We start from the raw sequence: 18,015 nt of genomic DNA, 5'->3' as shown, positions 1-18,015 counted from the left end.
ATGTCAGAATAATTTTAAAATATATTATTCATCAAATCAAGAACAGAAATAATCTTTATAAAAAGTGTTGTATTTATGCTTATAATATTATGATTGGTAACTTCAATAAAGAAAGTCTTAAATGGAGCTGTGCCTTTTAAAATTGGGTTGAGACAGGAGGAAAAGCCCATAATGGTGCTTCTGTCAAAATATATGAAAACAGAGGGCTACAAGCCACAGCCAGCTGCCCTGATGGACAGAGCTGCACAGTCCCGAGGAAAGTCACCCCTGTGGAACATTGCTCTGAGCAGGCCTGATGGCTGGGTGGTGTCATGGCAGTGTCAGCTCTAAGTTTATGAGGCCGGAAGAGCCCATAACATGCTATGGACACCGGCCAGTTCACTAGGGCTCTCTTTGGTTGACTCCTGCAAATGCTATATGACGTAGGCTCCAAGAGATAGTTCTGGAGTATCATAGATATCCTTCGCGTTAGTCCAACATCAATGGAGTGATGAAATGCGTAATATTATATTATGCTGCCATTTCTTAGAGATGTCCTATGTGCCAGCCAGCCACTGTCCAGAGGGCTGCTGCACATTATCCAGTTTAATCAGTCATCCCGTGGGACTTGATTCGTCTTCATGGGGGGGGGGGTGTTGCATTTGGGAGCCTGGCACCTTCAAAGCATGGGTGCTAGAAAGATACTGAATTAATTTTCAGTGATTTTTGGTTTCTCATTATTACTTGAGATCCACAGCTTTCTATATCCATCGGACAGATTTGCAGGTATAGTATAGTAACACAAATCATTTGTTTTCATTTAGATATGTAAAATAGAATTGGCTGATCCTACAGTTATCAACTCAAATTTTTAAAAATTCATTTTGTTTCATTTCTAAAGCCCTTCACTCTTACTGTACTTCAACTTGAAAATCCTTAATGTGTTTCTCTGAAAAAATTTCCACTTCCCTGCTATGAAATGTGTGGCTGCTGTGAATTTGCTGACAGGACATTATAATCAGACTGGAGAGAAAAGCTATGAAATGTATGTGTTCACATCTTGGATGTAACTTTGAAAATTCAGAACATTTGAAAAAGTAATCATATCTTTTCTTTGAGACCTATCTTAAACTATTTCAAACTGCTAAAATGAAGATATTTCATGTGGTTTTTTTTATGTTATAAAAGGAATAAAATTTCATTGTCCCCTGAAGTTATTAAAGTAGCTTCATTGGAAGAGGCTGACAAAGAGAAACTAACATTCCCTGCCTTCCTAGTAGAGAGCAGGGTACCCCACACCTTGTTTCACTTACTGCAGCAGTTCTGAGTGTTGAGGGTCATGACACCATTTTTTGCAGGGGAGATTCTTAAGGCAGAGAAGGGCTGTGTGGTCTCCCTGGGCCAGACGCAGAAGTCAGCTACAGTCCAGTGGACTCCCACTCCAGGTCTGTGCCTGCCGTCCAACCCTTCCAGCCATCCCTCAGCCTTGGCTGCCTGACAGCCTGTCCCGTCCACCCTGGAAGGCAGTTGCTTCCAAATCTGCATAGTAGATGCTTCCTTTACCAGTTACTATTTCTTTCTGCCCCCATTGAATAGTTGTCCATGCCCATGCCTGTGTCACCCTGTCTCCTTACTGTGGCTTTATAATGTATCTTGAACTCTTAAGGTACTTCCCTCCCCCATGAGTGTCCTTTTATTTCTAGACCTTATATTTCTTTTATGGTAATATATTTAAAATATTCTCAGGCTGTGGAATAGTACCATGAGGATTATGGAGAAATGAAAATGGTATCAATCCCATGATAGCTGCAGTTGTTTACACAAAAGCAAGTCAGTTTTCATCAAATGTTATGTAGAATTCTTAGAAAATGGAGTATTTGGAATTTTAAACTTATGCTTAGGTGAGAATTAATTCAAAGTCTTCATTATCATTCTAGGCTATTTGGAAATACATTAGAGATGCTATGTTTTTTGTTGGCACACTGAAAACTTTTACTGTTATTTGTTCCACTTTCTACGTGGATGGTTATGCCTATACTAAAATCTCTCTGTTCTCTCTGTGGTAGATGTACATGTGTGCATGTGTGTGAATGTTTCATGTACACATTTACTGATTTCCAGCAGTTATCCTCTTGAGTATTTGGAGGTTCTAATTGGATAACACTTGCTGGACATCGCCTTTATTAGATCATTCTACTGACTGACATGGAAATAGTAGGCCACAAACCCACAATATGTTTATCTTAAAGATTAGAAAAACATAGTATTAAGACTCTGTTGGCAGTGCTTTTGAAAGATGAGTGCTATCTAATTAAAGTAACAAGAATGGCTTTTAAGTTTATTTTATTTTTTTTTAATTTTATTTATTTGTGTGTGTGTGTGTGTGTGTGTGTGTGTGGCCAGCTCAGCCCACCAGGGGGCGGGACTGGCTGACATGTGGTGCTGGGGATCGAACCGTGGTCTCTGTGCTTTGCTAAGCTTGTTCTAAGTAGGTGCTTTAGACCACTGAGCCATCTCACCAGCCCTTAAGTTTATTTTAAATAGAATAAACAAAGGGGCTGGGGAGATGGCTCAGTAGAATAAGTGCTTCCCTGGTAAGCGCAAGGGTCTGAGTTCAATCCTTGGTTCCACAAAAATAAATAAATAAATAAATAGAATAGAATAGAATAGAATAGACAAAAACAATGGTATAAAATTTCAAAACAGGATTGTAGGAGAGTAAGAATGATTAACACATTGCATATTCTTATCTTCAGAGTAGTTGCTCATATTATAAGTTAATAGGCATGAAAAATTAGTCAAGCAATATAGACATATGCCTTTCCTTTCAATTAGCTAATAGCAGTTAGTAGTATCTTAACTATTGTGTGTGTATTTATTTTTCATTTTCCCTGCCTTTTCTCCTTTCCCCCATTCCAGTTTCTCTTTCCTTTGAGAATTTCCTTCCCATTTGACAATATCTATTGTGCATTTTTGGTCTTATTTATTCTTATAGCTTCTTACACTAGAGACAATACAATGTCTACACATGTGAGACTGATTTATTTCACTTAGAGTATGGACTCATGTTGCATCCATTTCCCTATAAATATCTCAAGTTTATCCTTCTTTACAACTGAGTAGTAGTACTCCATTGAATAAAGATACTATCTCTTTTCTGTCCATTCCTTGGTTGCTGGATATTTGGGTTGTTTTCAAGATTTTGCCACGACAAATTGTGCTCTTATAAACATAGGTGCACATACATTGTTACTCTGGTATGATGTTTTTAATTCTTCTGGAAAAATATTCAGGAGGGGAATCACTGGATTAAATGGGACCTCTAATCCTAGTTTTTTGAGGACTCTCCAGGCTGATTTCCACAGTAGTAGCATCAGTCTACATTCCTATCAACAGTGGAAAAGGGTTCCTCATGGTTTCTTGTTGGTTGGTTTCTTGATGATAGAAGAATGTCTTTTAAGTGTTAATTGTCATTAAGAAGTTCCCTTCTATTAGATATTCTTAGTTCTTTTGCTGAGCTTTGCCTGATTTCTAGAAAAGAAGCATCCCTTTGCTTTCTAACTACATTTTACAGGGCTGGAGAGATAGCTGACCTGGGTTCAATCCCAGGTACTGCATGCCATGCCACCACTGGAACCCTGGGTGTGCCAAGCTGGCCACGGAACCTGGGCATGGTGGCACATTTCTATAATACCAGCACTGAAGAGGCTGAGACAGGACTCACTATGAGTCTGAGCTGCATAGTGAGACCCCGTACCAAATAAATAAATAAATAAATATTTTTTTTAAAAAAATACATTTTACAGAGCTCTTCACTCTAAGGATTTAGGGTTGAAAAGTTCCATCAGATAACATATATAGTATCCATTCAAGATGTTCTTAATTGGGTTTCTGGGAAATTAAATACTGTACTTTTTGGCCAACTTTCTTAAAAGGATATAGTTATACAAAGTCTGAAAACTATAGACCTCTATTAAATTGAAGTCATATTCACTTTCCAAAGTGAAATTCCAAAGTTCACTTCTCAGACATCTGGGAGGATACAAGTCTGATGGCAGAAATTAAGAGGCCACGTGACACACTGCCCAGGTCTTTGCCTGGCATAGACTTGTTCTGCACCTGACATAGGGGAAAGAAAGGCAGTGTTTTTCTTGTGGGACAGCAGGCCCCAGATGGGTGATCTGGAAGGCCTGTAATGGAAGCAACAGGAAGACTGTGAGGCTTGACAAGTGGAGGCGAAGAGTCCTGACATAGGGCCACCGTGACCTCATTAGAGGGGCACTAAGGTGGGTGACAGTAGAGGGATGTCACTCCCCATGGAGCTGGCATAGACAGTGGGGGCAGTTCCTGTGATAAGCTTCTCTGAGTTAGAAGTGAGGTCTCATCTGGGGTCCATCATTGCCCTTATTTATTAAGGGAGCTCAATAAATTAACATCCTTCTTGAGCCTGTTTCTTCTCTAAAATGAACATCACTGGAAGGACTAAAATCAGTGAAGTTGATTTATCTCCAACATATTCCTTTTACCAAACCTCTTTCCCATACACTTTCTCATTTGGTCTGCAGAGCGCTGCAGTAGTGTTACAATCAGGTACTGTCACTGTCTCATGTTACAGATGGAGCCTGCCCAGGGTCCTTGTCAGACCAGATCTGGTTCCCATAGACAAGAAGAACTCTAACAGCTTGGTGGGTGGAAATCAGAATTTCAAGAGTGAGCCTCAGGGGGCTAGATAGCTCAACAGACTAAAGCGCCTGCTTAGGCAGCGCACAGTAGGCGGAGTTTGACCCCCACCCCCAGGGGCACGCTGAAACAGCAATTGAGACTGGGCATGATAGAGCACACCTGTAATCCCAGCATTTGGGAGGCTGAAAACAGGAGAATCACTATGAGTCTGATCGATGTAGTGAAACCCTGTGGACCCTGTATTAAAATTTTTTTTTTAAAAGACAAGAACTTGAGTATAGGCTACTGAAAGAACTGATGAGAGAGCTGCATCCGAAAACCTTAGGGCTACTTGGCAACCACAGATTAAAATGTCTCTTTTAAAGAAAAAAAAAAATACATTGTTTTCCTTATGTCTTATACGTATTGGGAGATGGGCTATTTCATGCAGATACTGTATAGTCTAATAATGGGCTGGCTACACGTGGGTGGAAGCCATCCCCATGACGGTGAGTTCATCTGAAAGCATTCATTTAGGCTCATCATTGGACCAGTGAGTGATGAGAAAGGAATTGGCTTCCCAGTGTGGCAAAGGGTTCTCTTGGAGCTCTTTCCTTTGTGATTACTCCAGTCCCGCTCTGTTTGTAACTCTAGTTGCTAAGGCACATGCCTCAGTTTGTGAAGAAACAGGTTGCTTGTCAGGAGGATTATGCTTATAATCTTACAAAGAGAATAGCAAAAGCAATGATAAATCTGGAAAAGTAAAAGCATACAGCACCAATTCTTCTGGGCCTTAGTCACTCAACAAAAGTACAGTAATTAAAAACACTTGAAGGGTGCTTTGTAAGGTTTGAAGAAGGAAGAAAATAAGAAAAAGGCTAAATATCAGGTAAACATTGAAAGTCATCCTTTTTTAACCCTTCAGCTCCTCTCACCATGTTTGTCCATTGTTCATCCTGTGACTCAGCTGGGAGTCACTAATGGAATGTCCTGCTTCAGCACAAGTCGACGCTAGACACATGCAGAGGAACTTGCGGTTCCTGGCAACCTGGAATAGCTGGACGGTGTTGGCGGTCTTGCGTTTGTTGGAATTACTCTTTCAAATCTGTAGGATTTGTATTTGAGCAAAATGTTTTAAGAGTATACTTGGGGTTACTTTTAAATTCTAATTAGTAATAATAGCTGATGATTTTATTGTGCAGTTATTTCCTGACATGTTTGCAGTTTTACTGGTATTGATTCAGGGCTAATCATTCTTTTTTTACTTAGCCAAATCTTTTACTGATTTTGGTTTAGTTTCAGTTAGTTTCTCTCTCTCTGTTCACTGACTGTCATATAAACCAGAAGATTTTTTAAATTTATTTTTATTTATTTATTTATTTATTTATTTATTTATTTTGGCAGAACCAGGGATTGAACTCAGACACTGGCACTTGCCAGGCAAGCACTTATTCTATTGAGCCGTCTTCCTAACCCCTAAACCATAAATTTTCATGTGATTATCATTTCCTCTGAGATTTCTGAGGGTCACCACAGCTGTGATGGGAGTGCTTTGTGAGGCCTCACTCCTCCACCCCTGCAGAGGCCTGTTAGCTCACACATTGCACTAGTGTGCATTTGAGGCAACCTGGCAACTTTCATGTCCCCATTATAATAAAGCACTAATGTTAGAGTTAACAAATAGGAAGAAGAATATACCTGAGCCTTGCAAGAAACCAGCATGGTCATGCAACATAAGAAATACTTAAGACGGGCTGCTAGCAGGCCGGGGAGATGGCTCAGTGGAATAAGTGCTTCCCTGGCAAGCGCAAGGGCCTGAGTTCAATCCCCGGTTCCGCGCAAAAAAAAAAAAAAAAAAGATGGGCTGCTAAATTATTTCAGTGTTAATTTGTGATAAATTGAATCAAAAAATTCCTCAAGAAAACAATTATGCAAGCTACCAAACTGGGAGAAAGTATTCAACATATGTATTTGCTAAAGGATTTAAGTCTAGATTACACAAAGAACCTCTCACAAGTGAACAAAGTTGAACAAATTGAAAGAAGCAGACTTGTCCTTCTCTGCACAAGAGAAGTTGCGTGAGTGACCAGTGAGCACCTGAGATGTGCGGCATCTTTCAGATCGGAGCCTTTTGTCCCTCTGGAATAACTGAAGTGTGAAGACTGACCACAGAACATGCTGGCGAGGATGAGGAACACCACAGACTCTCATAGTTGGCTGCTGGGAGTACAAAGCAGTATTCTTTGGCAAAGACTATTTCTTATGAAGTCATTTACACAGCATTCCTGGTCCCAGATATTTGCCCAAGAAAACAAAAACTTTAATCTTCAAAGATTTTTACAAAAATAGAGCACGCTTATTATGTAAAACCTCCAAATTAGAATGACCTGAATATCCATTTAAAAGGAAATGGATAACATGAGGTTTGCTGAGTCATACACAGTACATGGACCATTTGTGGTAAAAGTACAATTACCAGTGGAATCCCTCAGTAACATGTGTGAATCCTATAGGCATAAGAGAGTGCACGCTGTATGAGTCCATTGGAACAGGCCAGACAAATCACAGAATTAGAAGCCAGAGTAATTTTCACTCTTGGGTTACATATCTTGGTAGGACTATGTGTCAAAAAATTATCCAATCAAAAGCTTTACATTTATTGCTAATGAAATTGTTTTTCATTTTTAGTTTAAAAATGTCTGTGTTTCTGGGGATGAATAACATAGAGCTATTTATATTAAGCCTTCTTCCTACTGATAGCCTAAATTATTAAAATTTGGCTACACATGTCTTTATCAGGTAAAATGTCAACAGCATTTCTGCTCATTGTCGTTTCCTCCTAGTGAATTCAGAGTCACTTTATGGTAAATTGTGCTTTATTAAAAATGAGGTGGAATGCCTCTTCTTATGGATGAAATCCACACTGGGAGAAATACTTTATACAATATTTACTATTATAGAGGGAATGTAAACCAAGCCTGAATCCATCATGCTCCTGATGTTACAGATGATTGCTGTAGAGACCACAGAGTTATTAACAGGACTGTCCTCCTTTTTGCAGGTGTACAAGGGAGAAGAAGCCACATTCCAAATCTCAGGCCTCCAGACCAACACGGACTACCGCTTCCGCGTGTGTGCGTGTCGGCGCTGTTTAGACACCTCTCAGGAGCTAAGCGGAGCTTTCAGCCCCTCTGCAGCTTTTGTACTGCAACGAAGTGAGGTCATGCTTACGGGGGACATGGGGAGCTTAGATGATCCCAAGATGAAGAGCATGATGCCTACTGATGAACAGTTTGCAGCCCTCATTGTGCTTGGCTTTGCAACTTTATCCATTTTATTTGCCTTTATATTACAGTACTTCTTAATGAAGTAAACAACCCCAACAAAACTAGAGGTATGAATTTAATTAATACTACACATTTTAATACACACATTTATTCAGATACTCCCCTTTTTAAGCCCATTTGTTCTTTGATTTATATACTTGTTTTACAGATTTAGCTAGGAAAAAAATGTCAGTGTTTTGGTGCACCTTTTTGAAATGCAAACTAAGAAGAGATTAAACTGGATTTTTTTTAAAAAAGAAGAGAAACCAGATACCAGAAACTAGCTTTCTTATGTTTTCTTTTAAATTTTCAAATTTGCCTCTATTCTATTTTCACTGATAGGTCTTTTACAAGCCTTTGATATTTTTTTATGTTACAGTTTAGTAATTTATATATATTCACCAGTCACTTCTTTTGTCTTGATCATCTATATCTGTAAACAGAATCACTGTGTGTGTAGTTTCAGGGCTAGGATTTTGATGTTGTCAGAGTATGACCACACAGCAATGACGTACAGATGTCTTCACTCAGATAAGGCTGCCCTAAACCATTTTGTCACCCAGTTATTTAACTCTGTTTAGTTCATTTAAATCAAAATGTGTACTTTAATCTGAAATGTTTTAATCTGTATTTCTTAAGATTTTAACACTACAAGCTGCCTGTATAAGAAATCAAGTAACCAAAATACACCTATAAATTATGGAGCATTGTAGATTTTACCACATCGATTCATAGCAGTAACTTTAAGAGGGCATTGTGCAATAGTTAGTTGTTTCTTTGTTCAGCTATTTTAAAAGCTGCTTTAACTTGTTTGTCTGTCTTTGTATATAACTACTTCTAATCACTAGAGTTATTATATTCTGTTATGTTTGATCAGAATTATATGACAAGAACTGGTGACAGTTTAGTGCCTCTGCCCATCATTTGTGATTTACACCAATGTGAGCAGTCTTCTTACATGCCAGCTCATTATTTTTGAAAGATTTGCCTTTGAGGTATCAATGAAGTGATTGAATTTCAGTACTTTAATTCAGTGCCCATAAAATTAATGTAACAGCAGACGAAAACTGACAAAACCCAGAAGAAGTCATCTGAATTTGCAGTTCCTATTTTTGTGGGGTTGACCTGGCTATGTGTGGAGTGGGAATGGTATTTGGTGATAAGCACAGGGTGTTTGGGGGTCAAGGAGCCTAGATTCTCTCCCTGGATCTGTCACTAACTTGCTGTGTGACCTGAACACGTCACTTTACCTCTCTGTGCCTCAGTTTTCCCATGCATGAAAAATAAAATGAAATAAAATGGGGATTCTAATGTTTGTAAGTGCTTTGAGATCTTTGATCAACAGGTGCTATTGGAGTGCAAAGCGTTACTCGTGCATGTTTATTTTGACTCATGAGATAATCAATCTTAACCCAAAGTCATTGGATTATTTATATGAAGTCCATAATGTTCAAGTACCTCAGGGACACTTAAGAGTTGGAGGTGCAAATATATTCCAAAAGGGTGCAACAGACACAGCATACCCCCTGCTCCTTTGGTTTTTTTTTTTTTTTTTTTTTTTTTTTTTTTTTTGTATATTTTTGTTACTCAGTTTTTCTTGATCACAGCTATCTTGTGCTTGGTCTATGTTGTCTAAGATGCAGTAAGTATCCTGTACTAGCTTATAATACTCCCATACCAAAGTCATGGGGAAACCAACATTATTTTGTTTTTGGTTTATTTATACTATATTCTGCATACAGTACTTTAAATGCCAATTACAGTGCAATCTTTATTTATTGTAAAAAAAAATTAAATGTACTTATGTACTAATTTTCCCTTGTAGCATGTTATATTTTGTGTGTTTATACTTTTGTAATTTTAGGTCAGTCTTGTTCCTGGCAACATCTGTAGTATTATTAACCTTCTGACATTTTCTTGTGTTTTCAAAGATAAGAGCATCTAGTGCATTAAATGCAAAAAACAAATTTAAAAAATCCATTGTCAGAGATTGAAAGGTTTACATGTACCCAGAAGCCCAGAATCATCTCTTGAGAGAGTGCTGAGATCAGTGGATTATTGTGTGCCTATATCAGTGTAGTAAGTCCTAGAGAGTTCTGTATTTTGTTACTGACTACAGTTAGTTTAGCCTTGCAAACTGATGGCGTCAAGATAAATATATTTTTGCCAAAGTTCTGGCCTTCCAAAACTCATCCCTTATATTTACATACATGATATAACCCACTATAACATGACATCTGCTATTTTAAACATAATTTCATTGAAGTGTTTTTTTTGGGGAAAGGCATTTTTCAAGCAATGAAAGTTCAGCTGAGTAAAATACCCTTTTTTGCAAGGGAAAACTTTTTTTAGCACACTTCAGAACTGCTGCTATAAAGAAATTCTCTGAATTAGTTGAATTTTTTAAAGAAAGTGATACTTTAGGCCAAAATTGCTATTAATAGTTGATCTTTAGGGACTTTTTTACCGTCTTTAACCACCAGAAGCTGAAGTGTGTGAAATACAAGCTGCCAGCACTTTATTTTATTGCTCTGCATTATTTGGTATTCATCATAATACCTTCAGTCAGAAAATCATTACTCTGTGGCACTGTTTTGTATCACAAATTTGTATATGGGATATCGGTATAGAACTATACATATTGCCAGTACACATGACAATAAAATAAAGTGTTAATTAACCTTATCTCTTTACCCTGTTGCAATATGTAGGAATGAGTGAGAGGCGTTCTGATGCTCTGATACTTCTCTGTATGTCGAACTCAAGCCCAAGGCAAGAAATTACAGTCATGTAGGAAAAAAACAACTGTCCTCTGTCCTCAAAGAAATTGTTTAAAAAGAAAACGTTTTTTAAAGAATTTTTTCATATAATCTGCCTTGTTCTTATCAACTTGAAATGTTGGCGTTTTCTAACCTTGTTTTGTTGGCTACAGTAATTCAGTATTCATGTCAGAATTTGAAAAGTGCCCTAATTGAATGTGTTTGAATGTTATCCTTGCACAATTCTTTAAATTGAAAGACAAAATGTTTTACCTCACTGTTGGACATACATTCCAAGCTTTTCAACGTTAGAATAAAAGAAATAATCATATGTTTTCTTGTATTGTAAATTTTAGACTATTTCATATGCATTGTATTAAAACTGCCATATCAATTTTAATGTATAGATTTTGCAAATACTATGCTATATGTAATACCTAACTGTATCTGTAGTGTATATGTAATATATTTATGCCCAATAAATGTTTTAATTCTTTCTGACGTAAGTAGGGTTTTTCTACCACAAATAGGATTGCTTTTGTTGTCCTTTTTGAGTACTTCAATCACATCAGAAGGGGCTAGTCCCAATGCCATTAGAGGCAGGCAGGCAGCACAATCCCTAATGCTTGCTGTGCTGTCCAGAGGAACACTGCCCCTCCACTCCTGCTGGGTGCAGTCCTACAGGACTGCCAACCACAGTCACATTAGCTGATATTTCAAAAGAAGATCGAAGTCCAGCATTCCTCCGGGCTCACTAGAACATGATTGTGGATGTGGAGGCCCATGACTGCCTATCACACATTGTTGCAGCCGTGTGCATGGCGGACCTCTGTGCCAAACATTTTGTCTGTGTTCTGGAATCAGGAGGACAGCTCTACCTTAGTTCTTCTGACACACTTTCTTTCCATGACAACCCCAAGCAGGGTTAATCTTGTTCCTCCAGGTCTCATTCAACAGCTGCAGCAATACAACAAACTTTCTATTGTAACTGGTTTCATCATAAATGGTTAGATTGTTTTGTTAGGAAATCTCTCTCTGAGAAAAAAAAAAAAATGTATGAAAAAAACTTAATAACTCAGAGCTCACTTTCCAGTCATGAACACTGGTATGTGTCTGTAATCCCTGCTACTTGGTAGGCAGGGGCAGGAGAATTGTGAATTCAAGCCTAGACTGACAACTTTTTTGGAGACCCCCATCTCTAAAAAAAAGTGTTATATAAAGAATTGTGGTCATTCTTGTGGGTAACAAATTGAACACATTTCAGATTTCACGTACACCTGACACTACTGCAAATATGGCAGATTTATTTTTTTTTAATCTTCAGTCAAGACTTGAAAGAATCTTGAAAGGACCTGAGTTTTGGAAATTTGGCTAGAGAGCTGAATTCTAATTTAGGTAGAGGAGAATTTAACTTTTCAGTTCTCAGGGCAGTATACAATGAAGGCTCAAAAATTGATAGCACCATTTTTTGAAGGGGTGGTATAAGGAAAAGGGATGTTTCTATGGTTTGATGCTGCTTAAAATGCATTTAGGTCCATAACAATCCTCCTCTCTTTTAAGTTGTTCATTTAGCACACTTATAGAATGTCCGAAGTGTGTCCTCAAGAAAATGTTAAAGCGGAAAGTCTGTGAACCGAGAGACACAGTGGAGAATGAAGCCATAACAAGATGATTTGATGCACAGTCATGCAGAAGAATGTTGGAGTGAGTCTCACCAGAAAAGCATCATGGGCCAGAAGGAAAGATCAAAAATCCTCAACAAAATTCCAGACCCAGAGTACCCATGTCAGCACTTTTCACTGCACATTATCATTTCTCTGGGCTCCTCCAAGTTGCTGTTCGCTGCACTACTGAAATGAGTATCACTGGAGCACCATGGCTGTTTCTGAAGCTCTCCTCAAGTGATTCCAGTTGCAGCCCAGATCGGGCATCGCTCTTATGAAGGGAAATCTCTGTCAACAGCCCCAACCTTGCTCTTTAGTTCTCCGTCCTAATCCAGGGCAACCTGACATATGAAAGCTTCTGGCATGAATGAAAAGCTCAAAGATAGCAACATGGAAGAATCAAGGTACAGGGAGAAGCTCCAGAAAACCATAGTTAATCTCCAGAGAGATGAGATATTTATCCCCAGCGGAAGGCATCTACAAAATAAGGGTAGAAATGACAAACCTTTTTTTTTTTTTTTTTTTTTTTTTTTTATGTATTTGCTACAGGGTCTCGCCACGCAACTTGGACTCGTAGTGATCCCCCTGTTTTCAGCCTTCCTAGTGCCAGGACTACAGGCATGCACCACCACACCCAGACTCGGTGACTAGCTCAGCATGCCCCGAGGGTGGGGCCAGTGCGCAGAACCAGGGAACAAACCCAACAAGCTCTTGAACAAGAAAATGTTCTGGAAATTAAAACTGTTGGAGGGTTGGAAGCTGGAGTAAAACAAACACTACAGAAGGAGCAAGGATGAAACCCAAGATACCCAGTATGCACATCTTAGGCTCTTCCAGAATAAAATGAAGCGGAGAAAATCATCAAACATGAGTTTCTGGAATGAAAGAAAGGGCACTAGTAGCTCATCATGATGAGGAAAATAGGAATTCCACCAAAGTGTGCCATCGTGAAATTTCAAAACACTAAGACAAAATTCCAGATGTAGGAAAGCATGGAACAGTTGGAATCAAGCAGCCTTGGACTTCTCAGATCCACGCTTGAAGCAGGATGCCAGTGAAGCAGTTACCTCAAGATTTTTAAGGAATTAGATTTCCTACCTCATTCGGTGGTTAAAAATACATATATAGACATTCTCAGAAATGCAAAATTCACAGATGTGCTCTTTGCCAGGCTGCTTCTAGAGGATAAGCTTTTCTCTGTATGAATGAAGGAAGGAGTCAGGGATTCCACCTCCAGTACCTTTCATCCGAATTAGAAGCTGGTTCTTTAGGACACAAGGATTCAAATAACTTTGACTTTTTTTTACCCTTTCTCTACCTCAGTGCACTCAGTTATAATTGTAAAATGACCCTTTAAGCAAGCTGCTCAGGATATCTTTCTTTGCTGTAAATACAACTAATGAATACAGTGGTGACTTAAAAAAAAAAAAACTACCTCAGTGCTGTACTATTATGTGTTTCAAAAGCTAAGAAGAATATGCACTTGAGTGATGATGTCTCATTTTAACTCAGCACCGTATAGTGTATTATCTGATGCATAAACACCAAAAATGGTTTTCCTGGTGGGAAGATGTTTGTATAGCAGGGATATAAGCCATAGACTGTCTTGGTTTTCCCTATAACTTTTTGCTCCTGTTTTGTTATTTTTAGGTGCAATATTTTCATTTTATTTTTTGCGGAACCAGGGATTGAACTCCAGCCCTTGCACTTGCCAGGGAAGCACTTATTCCACTGAGCCATCTCCCTGGCCCAATATTTTCATTTTTAATAGAAATAGTTGAAAATATTTTAAAATGTGGAGACTCATGAAATATTGGAATTGTAAGTTCTGTAATTAATTCTATAACTGTAAGTTGTGTTGAAGTTTAGAAGACCTGAGAAACCTCTCATGGAGATTATCAGTAGAGAGGAATAGTGGATACCCTTGTATGTTGGGAGATTTTATCAGCAGTTGGCCACATTTCCAGCTCTGTCCTAGACCTGGATGTGGATGAAGTTTGTTTTTGTTTTTGTTTTTGTTTTTAGTATGAGGATATCTCCTTGTATCCACCTCTCTGTCAAAAGTGAGAGAACACAGGGAACAGTGTCCACATTGATGGAGAGGTACCTCCATTAATCCATTTCTCCACAAGAACAATAAAAACAGCAGAACAAAATGCCAAATAAGCTATTTAAGAACTCTTGAAGGTTAATGGTTGGTTTTCCATCCAACCAAATTATAAGAGGGATGCCCTTACAATAAACACACTTTTTTTGTTTTGCTTTGTGGCAGGCTCAGGATGCCTTCAGGGCAGGTCTGATTTGGCTTGAGGATCTGGAGATCGAACTGCAGCATCTTGAGCCTGACTACTTTGTTTAGCAGGCACTTAAACAACTGAGCTAAGGGACAGGCCCCCCAAACATACTTTCTTATGTGTATAAGTTATTGAATGTATAGGCTTTCTACTACAGCAGAGCTTACCAACATGAGAATACACGAATTTTTTCATACAAGATAATTTTAGGTGGCACATGTCTTAATAGTTTATGTGTGGGGTTTTCCCCATCTATATTAAAGGGAAAAATGTATCCGGCTTGGGAAAAAAAAGGTAAGAGTGAATTAGACATTTAAGTGCTGCTTGGGTATGACCAATCAGCATCTGCTTGGGTATGACTGTTGGAAAGCAAAGGACCAAAGACTGAGAGAAATGTATCTTGGACTGCTGCCTCCTGCAATCTACGTGGGTTGGTGCACTACAGCACATGTATAGCATTTGAAGTGCATTCTTCTCCCTAGGGGAAGTGTTCTAAGACAAAATGAAAGGGTGTGGGAATTAAAATGAGGGTGCACACAGAGCTAAGTCACAACCCCCACTACTGAGTTTTAGCCCATGCTAACCACGTTACACACTGGATCTCGTTCATGCCCCTAACAACTCTAGCTGAGAGGCTGTTCATCCCTTTGAACACAGGGTGCTGAAGAAACTTGGGGTAAGCATTTTAAGGAAATATTGATGGAGGATTCAATCCTGACTCTTGTTCCTGAGGTCATGAACATTAATGATGTGCTGCCTGCCAAAAATCCCCTAGGATGAGTTCTGTTGTCATTGAGGTTGTAGCAGTGGTTCCAGTCTTGAACTTTATTTCATATGGTGGTGTTCAAGTAATCTTAACACATTAAAAGACCAGGTACTGTACCCTTGACCATCAAGCTAGAGTCCATCTCACATCAGATCCTCTTCACGATTAAAGAAAAGGCACTAAGTGTACTCATCTGAGTCAGATATTTAAAGAAGGGATGAATGTCCCTTTAAAGAACAGACTGATTCTCTGTTGAGACAGCCGTGACTCTTGGCTCTGCTTTGAGTCTGCCAATGTAAGGCAATTTGAACTCTATCAGCTAAAATCCTTAACCCAATGATTCCATGAAGACTGAAATCAGGCTAGGAGGGCTTCAGTTCAAACTGCCCTTCCTTGATAAAAATAATCAGAAGACAGTCTGTGACTAGGACACCCCTGAATGTGCAGCCTCAAACTGGGCAGAGAGAAGAGGCACTCAGCATGAAAGTACACCAAGTTGGGATTGCAGCTCTGCCCAAGAACGCTGTCCAGTCAACACCAGTTCTGCCACTGCTTGGGGCACTCTGTACTTCCACACTACCAAGCAGGGGTGAGGAAACAAACAGTGGTACACAAAATGTTAAACAGGTGATAACCACGGATATAAAAAGAAAGACAATTGTAGGAGTGGGCTGTAAAAACCCTAGCATTGAAAAGCCAAGGTGTTTGCTCAGGCATCCATGAATTCTTGTCCCAGAGGATCCCTGGTACCCTAGAAACGGACCTAGTCTCATGTGTCCCCAGCCTCAGAGGTCTCAGCCTTGTAGCCAGGGCAAGGCCTTCAGAACAAGTCAGAATTTTCTTTCCTTCTGTCAGGACTTTGCCCACGAACGTGTTCTGAGCCTCATTCCATAATGACTTACTCAGTTTGGTCAAGGAGAGCAAGGATCTGTGTTTTTACTATGGCAACAAAGGGAAATAGAATTCTTTAAAAATACAGAATATTTGTATAACACTGCCATGGCTGAGTTGCTGGGTATATGAAAAAGAAAAACTGTAGGACATGGAAAGGAAAAGCTTGACACAACTCAAAACTAGAGAAAGGGGATGGGGAGATAGCTTGGTGGTCTAAGCGCCTGCCTGGCAAGCGTAAGGACCTGGGTTCAATCCCCGGTATCTTATCCCATGTCAGCCCCAGAACCTTGGGCGCACCGTGCCCGCCACCAAAACTAGGCATGGTGGTGCACACCTGTAATCCCAGCACTGGGGAGGGAGGGTAAAACAGGAGGGTCACTACAAGCCCAAGCTGTGTAGTGAGTCCCTGTACCAAATACATAGAAGACAAAAAAGCTAGAGAGAATAATTTCTGAACAATGTTGGTAAAGAGCTAGTGTCCACAATAAATAAAGGTGCTTATCCAAAACTACCCAATTTTTCTCCAAGAAATGGGCAAAGCAATTGTTTATAGAAGGAATCAAAAAAAAAAAATCAAGAAACAGTGTTCAACCTTGGTATACATTAGTACAATTAAATTCATAATTAGAAACATTTAGCCCTTTGGAAAAAAATTAAATCAGTATTTTCTATTGGACAAAGTATGGGGAAATTATGATTTCTCTATGTGAAGACAAACCACTTACAAAATAGCATTTGGAAGATAATCCAGAAATATGATAACTTAAAGTCTGGGTGTGGTGGCACACGCCTGTAATCCCAGCACCAGGAAGGCTGAAAACAGGAGGATCACTAGGAGTCCAAGCTGTGCAGTGAGACTCTACCAAATACATAAATGGAAGCAGTTTTACAATTTAAAGTGAACATAACTTTAAGCAGTCTTAATTTAAAATTTAAAGAGAAATGCATTTGTATATAAGGATATATGTGCAGTAATGTTTATTTTTATTGGCATATATTTGCAACATCTAATAAATATTTGTCAAAGGGAATTAGTACATAGATGTACTATATCTTGATCAGATGTTTATTTCAGCCCTACTCATCAGAATGATTTTAACATCTACCAGTAGATCAGTGCACTTCTAATACTGACTTTTAGGGACTGTGAAAAATGAATTAATATTTGAAGACAACTATAGAGCAACATTCCTTATTAATATATATGCAAAATTCTACAAAATACCAGTAAAGAGAACCTAGCAACATACAAAAAGATTATCAATCATAAGAAATGGATATAGCCCAGGATTATAAGACTGGCTTAATATGTGATAACCAATCAATGTAACTAATAGACTAAAGGACAAAAACAATGTAATCATGTCAATACACATGATGAAAGCATGTGACAAAAGAGCAATTTTTCATCATAAAAATACTCAACAAACCAGGACTGGACAGGTTGTCAATCTGATAAAAACTACCCAGCACTCTCAGCAAACCTCACATTTGACAGTTTAAAATCAAAAGCTTTCCCCTATAAGATCAGGAATGAATCATTCTTGGTTTTTCTGTTTGACATGGTTGGTGCTGAGGGTTCTGATGAGGTGAATTAGGCAACACAAAGCAAAAGGGCAGGGACGTAGCTTAGTGGTAGAGGATACACTTAGCATTCACGAGGCCTGGAAT

General features: G+C 38.8%; 1 protein-coding gene across 4 annotated transcripts in view; it reads left to right on the top strand.

Annotated features, from left to right (window-relative positions):
- Fndc3b (fibronectin type III domain containing 3B) overlaps positions 1 to 11,227 on the top strand; it is a 337,533-nt gene extending 326,306 nt beyond the window's left edge. For 3 of the 4 annotated variants that reach the window (XM_023717769.1, XM_023717770.1, XM_004633446.3), the window contains exon 26: positions 7,703 to 11,227. In XM_023717769.1, coding sequence (XP_023573537.1) covers positions 7,703 to 8,014 — 312 coding nt within the window. In that variant the 3' untranslated portion in view covers positions 8,015 to 11,227. The remainder of the gene's footprint in view (positions 1 to 7,702) is intronic. The other variant, XM_023717771.1, reaches the window with a different exon arrangement.
- Positions 11,228 to 18,015: the final 6,788 nt, after the last annotated feature.

Source organism: Octodon degus, unplaced genomic scaffold, assembly GCF_000260255.1.
Source record: "Octodon degus isolate 3935 unplaced genomic scaffold, OctDeg1.0 scaffold00055, whole genome shotgun sequence".
NCBI classification, from domain to species: Eukaryota; Metazoa; Chordata; class Mammalia; order Rodentia; family Octodontidae; genus Octodon; species Octodon degus.
The sequence above is the reverse complement of the archived record's forward strand: the minus strand, read 5'-3'. Positions and strand labels throughout refer to the sequence as shown.